We start from the raw sequence: 13,798 nt of genomic DNA on the forward strand, positions 1-13,798 counted from the left end.
GAGAAGCAGCTGCAGCTTCTACCCTAGATTCAGAAATCCTGATAGGGATTTTCAGGCCCAACAGTCCATGCTTTTCCTTAACTTTGCAGTTCAAGGGATCAGGACCTGACTCTCCTTCCCAGTCCAGGCTTGATCTTGACCCCTTTATACACAGCCTGCTTTGCTTTGAGCCTGTCCCCATGATGCTTCTTTCATATTCTACCTACACTTCCACCCCTCCCCAAATCCTCCCATAATCTTGTCTTTCTTGGTTTGATGAGATGCTCCTCATCAAACCACTGTACCTCTGGTGTTTGGTCTCCCTGCTACAAGACAGTAAACCTAATCTTGTTGGTCCACAAAACTTGTTGATTCATCCCCAGTGCTATACATCAAATGGGCTAACGTGCTGCGGAGTTTGAGAACCTCTGCTCTTTTTCACTGGTTCATAGTAGAGACCATGGTCCAAACTGCTGTTGAAAGTGAGTTCTTGTTACCAGCCTCAAAGGGGGAAGAAGAAAACCCCAGGTCCCAAAGAGGTGAGTGATTTGGCCGGAGTCATCAAATAATAATGACAGACAAAACCCAGCCCTCCCTAAAGAGTTTCTGGGTGTCAGAAATTTTAACCATATTATCACTAAAATTCAACACAACCCTGAAATAACCCAGTATAAAGATGAGAAAAACCGAAGTTAAGCAAGTTATGCAGGATAATTAAACAGGGAGTTGGTGACAGTCAGGCTTCAAACCCAGATAGGTGAACCCAATTCTCTCCTTTTGTCACAAAAGCAAACTACACCCCCTCTTTCACAACCTATGACTCCCTAGGAAAGTCAGCTTCTTTTGAGTAGATCTCTTGGAATCAGCCAAGAGCTTTCTAGGTGTGAAGAGTCTTCCTAAATGTTTGCTCCAAAGGCTCAGCACATATTCCTGCCAAAAGGAAAAGCAAACCCAGAGACAGCCACTGTGGTAGACACTGTTTGTACCCAGCACCCATTTACCCCTTACCTTCGCCCCATGATATAGTCCAATAGCCACCCCTTCCTTACACAGAAGATGTGCTTCTGGATGAAAATCCCCAGGGATGGGCAAGGAGTCACCTTTTGCCTCCATGGTTTCAGAAGCCCAGCTATAATCCAATTAGCAGGTGGCATTCTCCTGACAATAACAAATGATTGGGCATGTGATTCCAAATAGACAGTGATGTTCGAGGTAAGACTTGGGGGGAGCTTCTGGAAAAAAAAAATTTGAGATGTTATCTCAAATAGAATAGAATAGATGTTATCTCTTTCTCTGGATATTATAGGGTACAGACATAAGCCTGAAACTGCAATAGTCAGCTTGTGACTACCCAAGGATCAAACTAACAGGAGATAGGACAGCTCAAGAGAGAAATGGAGTGGGAACCTTGATTGAGATGCCTAATCTCCACTCTGCCACTGGAAATCTTAAGTTATATAAGCCAATAAATTCCACCCTGTGGTTTATATTTTATTTAAGTTGGATTTTCTACTGCCTACCCACAAAAGCATCTAAACCGACATACCCTTTTTCGGTGACTGTGCTGCTGCTCTGAAGACCCTGAGATAGTCTCAGCCGCTCCATGTGACAGCCTCAGGAGCAGGTGAGGATATCCAGCACACTCCTACGCACCCCCTGTCACCACTGGAGGACAGAGTCCCCACCCACAAGCTGTTAGGGCTGGAAGAAAATTCAGTCCTTATGTACAGTTTCTTCCAGGTAAGGAGATGGTGTCTGTGAGAAGTGACAAACCGAGTCAGAGCCCTAGTGGCAGGACTCCCAGTACAGTCCTCTTCCCTCCCCGCTGTGGCACCTCAGCTCTCCACAGAGCCAGCAAATGCTCTCAGGAGACATTCGGCTACCTAGGTGCCCCTGTAAGGGCAGCATGTGGTGTCATGAGCACTGGGTGTTATATGAGACTGACGAATCACTGACCTCTACCTCGGAAACCAGTAATACACTATATATAAATGAACTGAATTAAAGTTAAAAAAAATCACAGTGCCACAGGGGGAGGATGACTATTATTACATACATACTTTGAACATGTGGCTTTAAATCCTTTCATTTTTCAGAGCCGTTCAGAAACCCTTTGCAATAGTCAGAGACAAGTCCACCTCTAATATTGTGGGATCTGGTTACAAGATACCACATATCTAAGTCCTTACATTAGAATCTAACAAACTATTACCAAATATGTCTCTCTGCTTACTTGACAGTCATCCTTTCATAAGACCTGGAAGGCTGGGTTTGATTCTGGAATATTTAGATTCCTCAAAGCTCCGTGGTGGCACAAGGAGAGCACAGACCAGCCCACACAGAGCGGGGCTTCGTGTTTGTCTGTGTGGAAACCCCAGCCCGCGTATCCAAGCCCCATCGATAACCCCTACACCCAGCTTGTCCCTGGCCACCCAGGTGTGTGCGGGTCACTCTCAGACATGCGGAAGAGGGCTGCTCAGGCTCAGGACCACCTGGCTGGGAGCTGTGGTCTCCCGGGTAGCTGGATCCAGGTCTGGGAGAGGAGTGCACAAGCTCCAGTGGGTGGGTCACCTTGGCCTCGTAGACTTCCTGCCCTGTGGGGAGGGTCATGGCCAGAGGAGGGCCAGATTGGTGCCCTTCAAGGCAAGGGACCCAGGACAGGGCCTCTCATGGCCAGGTCCAACTAAGGGCAGTGTTGGAGCTCTATCCGGTTTTAAATGTGGTCCTAAAATAAGGCTGGAGTGGTGCTGGGTTATCAAGACCAGGCTTTGCGGCCTTAGGTAAGTCCCTCTGTAACTCTCAACATCTGTTTCCTCCCTTGTCCCTAAGGAGGTAGTATTGCTCCACATCCTGGAGCCCTTTGCAAAGCCTGGGTGGCAGTGAATTCAGACCCCTCATTCCAAACAGAAGAGAGAGCCACACTGGGGAAACAAACTGCTTGTATTTCTTGATTTCCCATCCAGAGATCCCAGCATGAAGGTGTAGCTTTACATGGGGGCAACATCACCGCAAGGTGTGCAGTAGAGGCTGAGGGAACCTGGCTGACCAGTGTGCCCACCTCTAAAGATGTCACCCTGGGGCTGATCCCATCTACTGCAGACCACTAGTTACAGCCTGCTGGCCAGAAGCCCCTGCCTACTGAGTCCCCAGGACTCAGGCGCACTAAACAGCTTCGTACAAAAGCCCCGAGGTGTCCCTCCATCTAGTAACAAATAGACAAATCCCATTTGAGGTCTGCCGTGGGGGAGACATCTCTCCAAAACAAAGCTAAGCCCCACTCAGGAAAGTTGGTGGTACAAGTCAGCTCACCAACAGCCTGATGAATGAGCCTGCAGAATTGTGGGGGGCTCAGGCACACAGACACGAGGGCAACACTATGCACTACAGAGACACAAAGGGAAGGTCCCAGGATGCACACAGGAGTCAGCAGGCAGCCAGGAGCTGGAGCTCAAGACAGAAATGGTCTCTGCCTGGGACAGGCACTCAGTCATAGGCCCTCCCATGGGGGAAACCCAGAGGCATGCTTTCCTAAGGACTGGAAACACCAAAAGCCAGGTGTAGACTTTGGCGGTCACCCTCTGGTAGTCAATCTCCTGAACAAGAACTGGACATAAGGGGCATTCACAAGACAGAGGTCAAGGGCACAGAGAGCCACGAGGTCAATATGGCGCTGGGGATAGTGAAACCACAAGAGCTACCCCTTTGGGAGACACTGAGAAGCAGAAGGCCACTGCTCCACTATTGTTCATGTGCTGAGCACCCCAGCTGGGCCTCCACCCTCTCCCAGGGCCAGAGCACCGTTTTGGTGGCTTTCTCAGGACTTTTTCACAGTTGGGTCTTTCTTGGGGAAGCTGCATCCACACGAGGCTGTGCTGGGCTGTAGCTGGTTGAGGGGTTCCTCAGTGGGTCCAAGCCGGGAGCCATTCCGAGAGAACAGGCCCACCTCCCTGCTTCGTGGCTCACGGGCCTGGAGACACCTGATGGCCAGCTGCCCTGGGAGAGAAGGCCCACGTTTCCAGAGGTCAGAGGAGTACAGAGGCCTGTATACCAGATGCCCCAAGTGGGATGAGAACAAATTCAAAAGGCCCGGCCAGTCTAGGCAGGGCTAACAGTTCTAAGCCAAGTCCATGGTCTGGGTCAGTAACATTCCAGAAGAGAAAGGGCACTGTAGGTTTGGCTATTGGGCAGGATGGTAGCAATGGGGAATAGTTCCCAGGTCGGATGCATGGAAGGTTTTCCGGGACTTTGGATTAAGACAGGATGCAGTAGTCCCAAATTCTTCCAATTGGACTGAGCTACAAGCATGTCTTAACATCAAGAGTTTGTCCTTGTTTTTGTCCCACGAAGGTGGTGGAAACTGGACCGGGGTGGTGTGAAGTCACTTTGCCCAGGGGGGAGGAGCTGCTGCCGGTGATGTAGGACACAGTCCTCCTCCTCCTCCTCCTCCTCCTCCTCTTCCTCCTCCTCCTCCAGGCCCTCAAGTGAAGTAGCGGCAGGATGTGGAGTCGATGTAGCAGTACGGGGTGCACTGCAGGTCTCCATACGACCTGAGGGGGGCAGACAGGGGTCAGGGCGCACACAAGCCAGTGGGCAGGAGAGCTCCTGCCCAGCCCTCAGGAGCATGCCAGGTTCTAAAAGGCCACCTCTGGTGACTTTTGGTCAAAGCTCATCAGACAGCAGCCACAGCTGCTACCTTATCTAAGGGTTCCAGAGAAACTGTTCTCATTCTCGTTTGGGGTGAGAGGCTTGGGGCAGTCGAGTCCAAGCCTTGGGGGCTTTTGCCCTGGAGCCCAGCTGAGGGATCTGGGTGGAAAGAGGTGGTAACCTTGTTCTAAACACAGCTTCTCTGAGAGAATCACTCCCTTCTCAAGACCTGGAAGGTTTCCAGTGCTGTCCATTAGATCATACTCTAGTGATGCAAATGTTCCATTTCTGTGCAGTCCAATATGGCAGCAACTAGCCATATGTGGCTATTGAGCTCTTAAAATAAGATTGGTGTGACTGAATAATTAGATTTTTAATTTAATTTAATTTTAGTTAATTTAAATTTAAATAACAACATGTGGCTGGGGGCCGCCATATTGGACGGTAGTTTATACTTCCGTTAGCCCAACTGCTAACCCTGAGACCGTGTGTTATACATTATACCATATTCACAAGCATTCTCTGAGGCTCTAGAGATTAGATGAATAATCACAGCGAGTCAGTGGGTAAGCCCTGGGCTCTATACAATCCTGTACTCCATGTCCAAATGTCTATATTGAGTAGTCTCCATGAAGCCATCAATCAACCAGCTCAAACCTGCCAACGCTCTGGCAGGTAAGGAGTCCTTCATACTTTGGAGATGTATGTTAGGAGCCCTCCATACTTTGGAGATAGGGAAGTACATAAAGATATAGGAGGGGGTCCTGGCCAAGCCTAAAGTGTTTGTTTTGGGGTGACTATAGGTCTGTAGTTCTCCCAGCCTGGTTTGATATGTTAGTGTGTGTTTGGGGGCGGACATTGAGGAGATCTCCTTGGAAGAGAGAGCGAAGAGAAGGCGACAGAACAACAGGCCTGGTGTCTGTTTCCCAGCCCTTGGCCTGGGTCCAAGGAACAGGGCTGAAAAGGAATGCTAAAGAGACTGGACTCCTGAGGGACTTAGGAGGTGTGAGGGGCCAGTGATCCACTATGGAGCCAAGGGAGAAGCAGGAACTGAGGGAGGAACAGTCTTTCTGTTTCCCCTAGAATGCTATACAATTCTGGTGTTGTAAGGATTAAGGGGAATGTGGTACCATTTTGCGTTTCTTAGGAGCAGTGGCCAATGGCCCTCAGTTGACTTCGGAGACATCAACGTGGAGGTTAAGACACTAAAATACTTGTTCTGAGCAATGTGAACACCCACTGGAGAGTCCCAGATACAACTAGAGAGGTCCTTGAAGGAAATACTAAGTTCCTGGGGTTTTCCTGGAGGAGCCACGAGCCAGCAAAATTAGATATTAATGCTGGTGTGATCTCATTTGTACCCACAGCCTCAGGGGTCAGGGGTTGTCCCAGAGAAATTGGGTTATACAGACGCTTAGATTCTTGGGAATGGCCTGGTCTTTCCAGCCTCCACTAGGCTTCCTCCAGACCCACTCTCCAGAAGACTAATGTGGTCATGGTAGCCACTGGGGATGGGAGCTGTTTTCCTGGGGGCAACTGCTGAAATAGGGGGTCCCCAGGAGCCCAGGATGGAGCTGGTCACTGTCTCAGCTCGGCCGCGGTGGCACTCAGGCACTCTGGGAGGACACGTGGTGGTTATGTGTTTATGGCCTGTCTCCCCTAGGTGAGCAGGGACCATGAGTTAGCTGTCACCATACCTCAGTGTTTAGAAAGTACGAGGAACATAAGCACTAAAAAATTCTTTGTGAAGGAAAGAAGAGGAGGCAGGCAGAGAGGGAGACAGGGTGTCATAATAGCACGTGAGGCGATCCCTACCCAGGAAGATAGGTCTCGCACGTCAGGTAGCCAAAGTCAGAGCCATCACAGTCCTCCACGCCCTTGTGCTGGTGACCGTCTCCACAGTAGGCCCGGTGACAGCCTGAGGGACACAAGGAAGTAGCCTGAGAGGGGCCGGGGTAGGCTTACCTCAACCTGTAAGGAGTGTGTGACTTCAGGGGTCCATGCAGAGTACATGCCCTCTTGAATGGACTTCCATAAAGCTTCAGATGCATCCACGGACTGCCCCCACACCCCCAAATCCCACACCAGAGAATAAGGAGACCCAGGCTCCAGTCCACTCCAGCGACTCATTAGCCCATGGACAGAGAACAGGCCACTGGGCTTCTCTGAGCTTCCATATCCCTACCTCAAGCCTGCAGTAAGGACACCACCTCCTTCAATGGGGTCTCTGTTCTCATGCAAGGGAAGCATCTTGGAGTCCAAGCCCCACTCCCATTTTACAGGGCTTTGAGACCCATCAGTTCCTTCTTGCTGTGTGATCTATTGGACAGTATCTGTGCCGGGGCAGAAGGGACTCCAGGCAAAGCCGGCATGCCAGGGAGGACCATCCCGGCGACCGTCACGGGAAGTACAGCTCTACCGAGAGGGCGCCAGCCGCTTCTCCGCGCCGCATCCATCCCTGTGCACACCGTCCTCACTACGTCGCCCCCCCGTCAGCCTTCCCTGAGCAAGGAAGGAGACTTTGCATTTACACATCCCCAGCCCGGAGCTAGGGCCTGGCTCTGCACAGCAGGGGCTGGAAAAAAATTCAGTGAAGGGATGTTGAACCCTTACTCTACCTGGATGATCCAGTGCACATTAGTGCACAGAATTTCTGAAAACCTGAGCGGTCAAATCCATTTTTCGATTGAGGAAAGCGAGACCCGGGGCTATGAACCATCTTCTATGCCCCCTGCTCACTGAGTAGCCTCCTCTCTGAGCATCCCAACTCTGTTCTGTCTCACTGTAAGTCCCCTGCTTTCTATCTCCCCTCCTGCTTTTGTGGCGTGACTGGAAATAGAAGAAAAGCAAACCCTCCAGGGCTATGCCGCCCACCTGTCCTGGTAGCATCCCATCAGCCTGAAGGCAGCTGCCCTGAAAAGGGGCTTTGCCCCTACAGCTCCATCAGGTAACACAGTCCCGATTCAATTTCTTGGCTTTTCCCTTTAGTCCTTCGCTCTGCCACACTGTTATCTTTTGATAAACAATGTGGACTGGAATGTGGGTTTTGTCCAGAAGTAGGAAAAGGTAGCGACTGGTGGCTTCTCTGGGGGCAAGGTCCTTGACACTAACCCCTACTGACATGCTTGGGCAGTGGAAGTCCAGATGTGGCCTGAATGGAGGGAGGTTGTCCCCATAGCAGTCCAGGTGTTCCCCCTCTGGCTCTAGAACTGTCCAGGGGCTCGCTCTCAGCCTCCCCCGACCCTGTGGCACTCTGCTCTTCAGAACCCCCCAGCTGGGCCCCACTCACTGATGCAGTCATCGTCCACATTGTTGTTCCCGTCATCACACTCCTCCCCGGGCTGTAGGACCCCGTCCCCACAGGAGCCGCGGTGGTCTACAGTGTAGTCCACAGGGTAGAAAGGGGTCACCTGGCCAAAGAAACACATGACAATGACCGGGGATGGCATGGTGACAGCCGCAGGCAGAACAGGTCATTGGCACTGGGGCCAGGGGCTCTGGGTCTTGGGGGTCCTCCTCCTGGGGTGGGAAGAGGCACTCCTCTCCTGCTGCCCAGAGCTCTGCAGCTGACAGGAAAGTGGGACCGATCAAGACAGCAGCCTAGCAGTGTGGGGATCAAGCCCATCTGGAACCCTGGCTCAGAGAGGAGGTTCCATGTGGGGAGCAGGGGCACAGAGAACTGCTCAGAAGTAGAGCAGGGGAGGTTGCCCAATCCTTCCATGGGAACAGACTTCAGAAAGCTCTGTGCCAGGCCCAACTGTTGGCCCTTCTTTCCTCTAATGCTGTGTGCCCTTCTGGGGTGGGCTATGTCCGGATTGCCTGCCTCAGGGTACCTGGATGGGGAGCCAGCCAAGGCTGTCCTTGAAGTACAGAGATCTCTGGTCTTTGCGGAAGGCAATGGCGTTTTGGGTGTTCAGCCTTTCAAGCTCCTCCTGGTTGTTGACTACAAAAATCTGCCAGAGAACACACTGGTGAGGATTCTAGAAAACACTTCTATAGGGGGCAGGGGGAAAGCTGGAGGAGGAAACAGAATCTCTAACCTTGGGCTGGTTAACACTGGGAGGGGTTCTACATATTACACTCCAGCATTCCTCCTGAAATAGGGAGGAAGGTCTTGATTCCCACATCTTCTCAATCTAGTTCCAGCTCCCTGCGTTTGCAATAAGACTATCCATGATTTGGGGCACGTGGGTGGCTCAGTGGGTTAAGCATCTGTCTTCAGCTCAGGTCATGATCTCAGGGTCCTGGGATCAAGCCTTGAAATCAGGCTCCCTGCTCAGTGGGGAACCTGCTTCTTCTTCTCTCCTTCTGAACCCACCCCCCCATGTTCATTCTCTCTCTCTCAAATAAATAATATCTTAAAAAAAAGACTATCCATGAATTAAATTTTTAAACTTAAACACTTAAAATGCTTGTAAGACTTAAATAAAAAGGGGGTATCATCTAATTAAATAATTCAACATGTGGAAATGATTCTTAATGAAATTGTAATACTCGAAGGTGTTCGTTATGGTTTTATTTACATTACTGAAAAGCTTGGGAGAGCCCTATAAGTATCCGAAAATAGGACGCTGGTTAAATAAATCACAGCACAGCTGCGTGTTGGATGGATGTTTATGCGTCCACTCAAATGATGAACTGATGTCCAGGGTTAACTCAAGATAACCCAAGGGAGGGTGGGCAGCAGTGAGTGGGTGTAAAGAGGAAACAGGAGTTGCCAGGAGTTGATAAATGTTGAATTTGGGTGAAGGGTACGTAGAGGTTTATTACACCATTTGTTCCACTTTTGAATTTACTTGAAATTTTAAATAATTTTTTTGTTCCTAAAAAAAGACAAAGAAGGGGCACCTGGGTGGCTCAGTGGGTTAAGCCTCTGCCTTCAGCTCAGGTCATGATCCCAGGGTCCTGGGATCAAGCCCTGCATCGGGCTCTCTGCTCTGCAGGGAGCCTGCTTCCTCCTCTCTCTCTCTCTGCCTGCCTCTCTGACTACTTGTGATCTCTGTCTGTCAAATAAATAAATAAAATCTTAAAAAAAAAAAAAAAAGACAAAGAAAATACTCCAAAATGCACCTACAACCAAATGGACAATTTGGTTTCCTACTTTTGATTTTCCTTTATTTTCCAATCTCCTATAATGAGTATCTGTCAAGTATAACGGGGAAATCAATCTTATTAAAAGGCTCTTAAAAAGCTCTGAGAGGATCAGGTGAGAGTTCCTGAAGGATAACTAGCCCAGATTTGTCCCAGAAGCCTTACCACAGGAACGTGAGGCAAACTGGGCCCAAAGACGGATTCCCTGTAGGAAGGGTTATTCACATTTGTAGGGGTTTCACAAAGACAGCTTCCTGGAGGCCCGGGAAATCCTCGGTCCCCTTTGGGTCCCATCAGAAGTTGTCCTAGGAAGTAACAGATTGCTGAGTCACTTGAGTGAAGGAAGAGAAAACCAAATAGCCCAGGGAGACTTCAACAAACTTCCCAACAGAAAGAAGGTCAAAGTCCACGGTATTTTAGGGTAGGCCTGGGGGGAGAGGTTCAAAGAGACTCTTGTTCCAAGGTGTGGAGGAGGTGAGGTTCTCTGTGGGTCCCTTGACCATGCTGGGTGTTACAGCACCTTTCCCAACAGTCCCTCCCTTCATTTTCTCTATATTTCAGAAACAGATAAGACATTCTACTTCCCTGACTACCTTGCATTCAAGGTCTGTGATGGGAGAAGGGTAGGCATCTGGGAAAGTCTATCCTGATACAGGAAAAACATTGCTGGTAAGAGACATAGTTTCTTCCTCCTTCCTGTCTAGAAGACAGAAAAGATGTCTGGTGCTGCAGCAGCCATATTGCAACCATGAAGTAACAAGTATGGGAAGAGAAACCAACACACGGAAAAGACCAGAGGCTCATGGGACATGGGACCCTAACAGTGACCCTTAGAGGCTGAACAGACGCCAGCCATTGTCCACTTCTGGACTTCCTTGTTATGTGAGAAAAACAATCCCCTTTTTGTTTAGACTATTATTAACAGGGACTTCTTGCTGATGAACACATTGCTAATTGATAGCTCTTATTATTATTTTTATTCACTTTATTCTGTTCTTATATGTAAGATCTTTATAAAGGAATTTCTGAAGGTGGGTTTCTTTGATTTCTTATGGAAGAAAATGGCATGTTTGAAAAGGCTCCACCTACTCATTGTCCCCTGATACTGAGAAGAATGTCCTAAACATATATGATCAGAAAATTTGCTCCCTGCAGTGTGGGTGGCCTGCTAGGGTAGTAGTTTTCACCCTGACTTTCAAAGGCCCTAATGCCCAGGCCAGAGCCTAGACCGATTCCATCAAGAATGCTGAGAATAAAATCCAGGCATCTGTGCTTTTAAAAGCTCTCAAGCTGATGCCAACATACACTGAGGTTGAGAACTGCTGGTCTAAAGAAACAGTCTTTGCACAAGCCATTCCCCCACTAGATTGTTCTCCCTTCACCCTCTATGCCCCCCCTCTCCAGGTGCCTCCTAACTTGCTCCTGCCCTGGGTTCCAACATCACGTCCTCAGGGAAGGCTTCCAAATGCTCACACTGAGGCACGTTCACCTTGGATACAATTTCATAGCTCCCCACGCCTCTTCTTCACAGCACTTGTTTGTGATTTTCGTACCTTGTGAGATTATGTGATGAAGGGCAATCTCCCCCAGTAGAATGTAAGATCCACAAGGGCAAGGTTCATGCCCGTGTTCATTTACCACAACTGGACATGCAGGAGGGGCGGGATACATGTTTGATGACTGCCTCAATAATGAATGAATGTAGACTAACTGGTCTTCAGAAAAGGCTAAAAATCACCATCGGGTTGGCTGGAAAGACCTAGAGCAAGAGCCATCCAACAGGAAGAGAGGAAAGAGAGGGAACCCCTGGAAACGGAGAAAGGAAGTATGCCTCCTCCTGGCAAAGAAAGGGGGAGTCCGGAGACCAGGCAGTCATTGCTTTCAAGTTGTATAACTTCCACGCCAGCCAACAACACGTAACACAGTTGGTGGGTCCCGGAAGGGCAGAAAAAAAATGATCCCAGGGGAGAGGTCCGGTCAAGGTTCCAAGGAAGCAGCTTCAGCTAGAGGAAGAGACCCCAATGGGAATACTCCTCCCACAACCCTGAGCGTTCCAGAACAGATAGGTCCAAGATCAGAAAAATGCCAGCAAGGGGGGAAGGGAGGCTTGCCAATATTTTATTCCGGGTTGTGGTAGTTTGTTTGAAAAAGAAACATGTATCCAGCGCTGCAGGGGGAGCTCAGCACAGCCCCAAGAGACAGAGACCCCACTGGCCCAGGAATACTCTGGGTAGTCATCACGTGGGGAAACCAAAGTGGGGATTTCTAGAACGCGGAGGACGTGAGAGTGGTACTGGAACAGGCTCTGGGACCCCAACCGCTCCTCCAGACCCGTGGCCTCAGAGCGACCCAGGAATTCATCCCATTATCCAGCTCGTCATTGGGGCTGCTGAAATGTGAATTCATGTTCGACTAAACGCTATGCCATTTAAGAGACAAATGTCCAAGAATACTGCTACCTGCAGGAAGCTGGCAATGCCCAGTACCACAATGATTCACTTAGACCCGGTCTGGGTGCTGGAAGGACTCAGCCAAATTTGTAATTCAGTTATTGCAAATTACATCCTAGACACATTTTGTATCAAAATTCCCTCCCCTGCCTCCCAGCATCTCTTTCTCTATAACTTGGGTACTAAGGAGCTCCCGCCCTCTCCACCAGCCCCAGCACCGGCCTGCCGCCCAGCACTGGGCACCAGTACCAGAGGCAGCCTCCCAACAGGACAACAGGATGGGGCAGGGTGCCTGCTTCCTGCCACCACTGCAGTTTTCCCGCAGCTTCCTTTCAGCTGTTGGAGGGCATCTGTCACCCCTGCCTGCTGGTTTCCTGCCAGGAGGCACTGAAGGGCATGGCGACTCAAGCTTCCCCAGCCTGGCCTCTCAGAGTGGGCTGAGTGGGCCTGGCTGATCCATCATCCCTTGTAGCCAGAGGCCCCAGCTCTCCATCACTGCCCTGAGAGCCTCCTGTCACCATGGGCTGTGCAGTGGGAGCGGGCCTGAGATGAGAAATCTGGAAGAGGAAGCACCACAGAAATATCTCCACATCACCCCCAGGTCCCACTCTGCCTCTGCAGAGGCTGCAAGGCTGAATGGAAAGGTTTCAGGCCCAGGAGCCACAGACGGACTCTAGGCCACCAGTCAGCTCTGTGACCTTGAGAAAGTCCCTCTTCTCTGAGGTTCAAAGTTCTTTTCTAGAAAGGTAGGGTTGGATAAGACCAGGGTTGTTTGACCTGTGGTCCACAGAGCCCAAGCATATCCCCAGATAGATCTGGGGCAGGGGTTCTAGAACTCTGTGAAGCAATGTACAGAATCTTGGATATAGATAGACAGATTTTTCTCCTGAGTGGGCTTGGGACTTTTATCAGACTTCAAAGGTAGTCTCAGGAATCACTTTTGGGGCGTGCACCCGTTCTTGATAACAATCCAACTGGCCCCATGCTTAGGAAAGTTCTCTTTTAAATTCCTCCCTCATCTTCTTTCCCTACCCCAAAGAGCAGGATTATTGCCCCATTTTCTTCAGTCCCTTCACTGAGAGGATCCCGAGGAAGGAAATGACTCAAAAGAAGGCACAGGAAGGGGACATGAGTCAGAAATGGACTGCATCCGGCTTGACTGCCATGCAGTAATATGCGGAGACAGACTGAGAACCCAAGTGGCCCGTGTCTGTAGACTGTCCATCCCACCTGGACTGTGGTGATGCAAAGCCGCCTCGGCCACAGAAGTGGCCTCAAGGACCTGCCATCCAGCAGGAAGATGAAACTCCTCAGTTTCGTGAGCTGCTCAATACCCCAAGGGCCAAGAGAGTCCCTTCCAAAGACAAAACTCAGTCCTCACACCACATTCGCAGTCCCTGGGGCTGGCAGCTCATGATCACAGGGTTTGAGGGGAACATGACATGTACCAGAACCGAGGAGGACGAGGACAGTAACAGACACTTGAACAACACGGGCTTGAACTGCACAGGTCCACTTACACGCAGAGTTTTTATAGCACAGTCCCGTGGTTGTATTTTCTCTTCCTTATGATTTTCCTCCTAACATTTTTTCCCTCCAGCTTACTTTCTTGTGAGAATACAGTACATGACATA

The 13,798-nt window shown here is 50.0% G+C and overlaps 1 protein-coding gene across 3 annotated transcripts in view; it reads right to left on the reverse strand.

Annotated features, from left to right (window-relative positions):
• Nucleotides 1-4,408: 4,408 nt before the first annotated feature.
• The window catches only part of COLQ (collagen like tail subunit of asymmetric acetylcholinesterase), a 55,439-nt gene continuing 46,049 nt past the window's right edge, over nucleotides 4,409-13,798 (reverse strand). For all 3 annotated transcript variants that reach the window (XM_046003140.1, XM_046003138.1, XM_046003139.1), the window contains 5 exons: nucleotides 9,880-10,019; nucleotides 8,457-8,576; nucleotides 7,913-8,033; nucleotides 6,439-6,541; nucleotides 4,409-4,526 (listed from right to left, as the gene is read on the reverse strand). In XM_046003140.1, the coding sequence (XP_045859096.1) occupies nucleotides 4,457-4,526; nucleotides 6,439-6,541; nucleotides 7,913-8,033; nucleotides 8,457-8,576; nucleotides 9,880-10,019 (554 nt within the window). In that variant the 3' untranslated portion in view covers nucleotides 4,409-4,456. The remainder of the gene's footprint in view (nucleotides 4,527-6,438; nucleotides 6,542-7,912; nucleotides 8,034-8,456; nucleotides 8,577-9,879; nucleotides 10,020-13,798) is intronic.

The sequence above is a fragment of the Meles meles genome, chromosome 4, assembly GCF_922984935.1.
Source record: "Meles meles chromosome 4, mMelMel3.1 paternal haplotype, whole genome shotgun sequence".
Lineage (NCBI taxonomy): Eukaryota > Metazoa > Chordata > Mammalia > Carnivora > Mustelidae > Meles > Meles meles.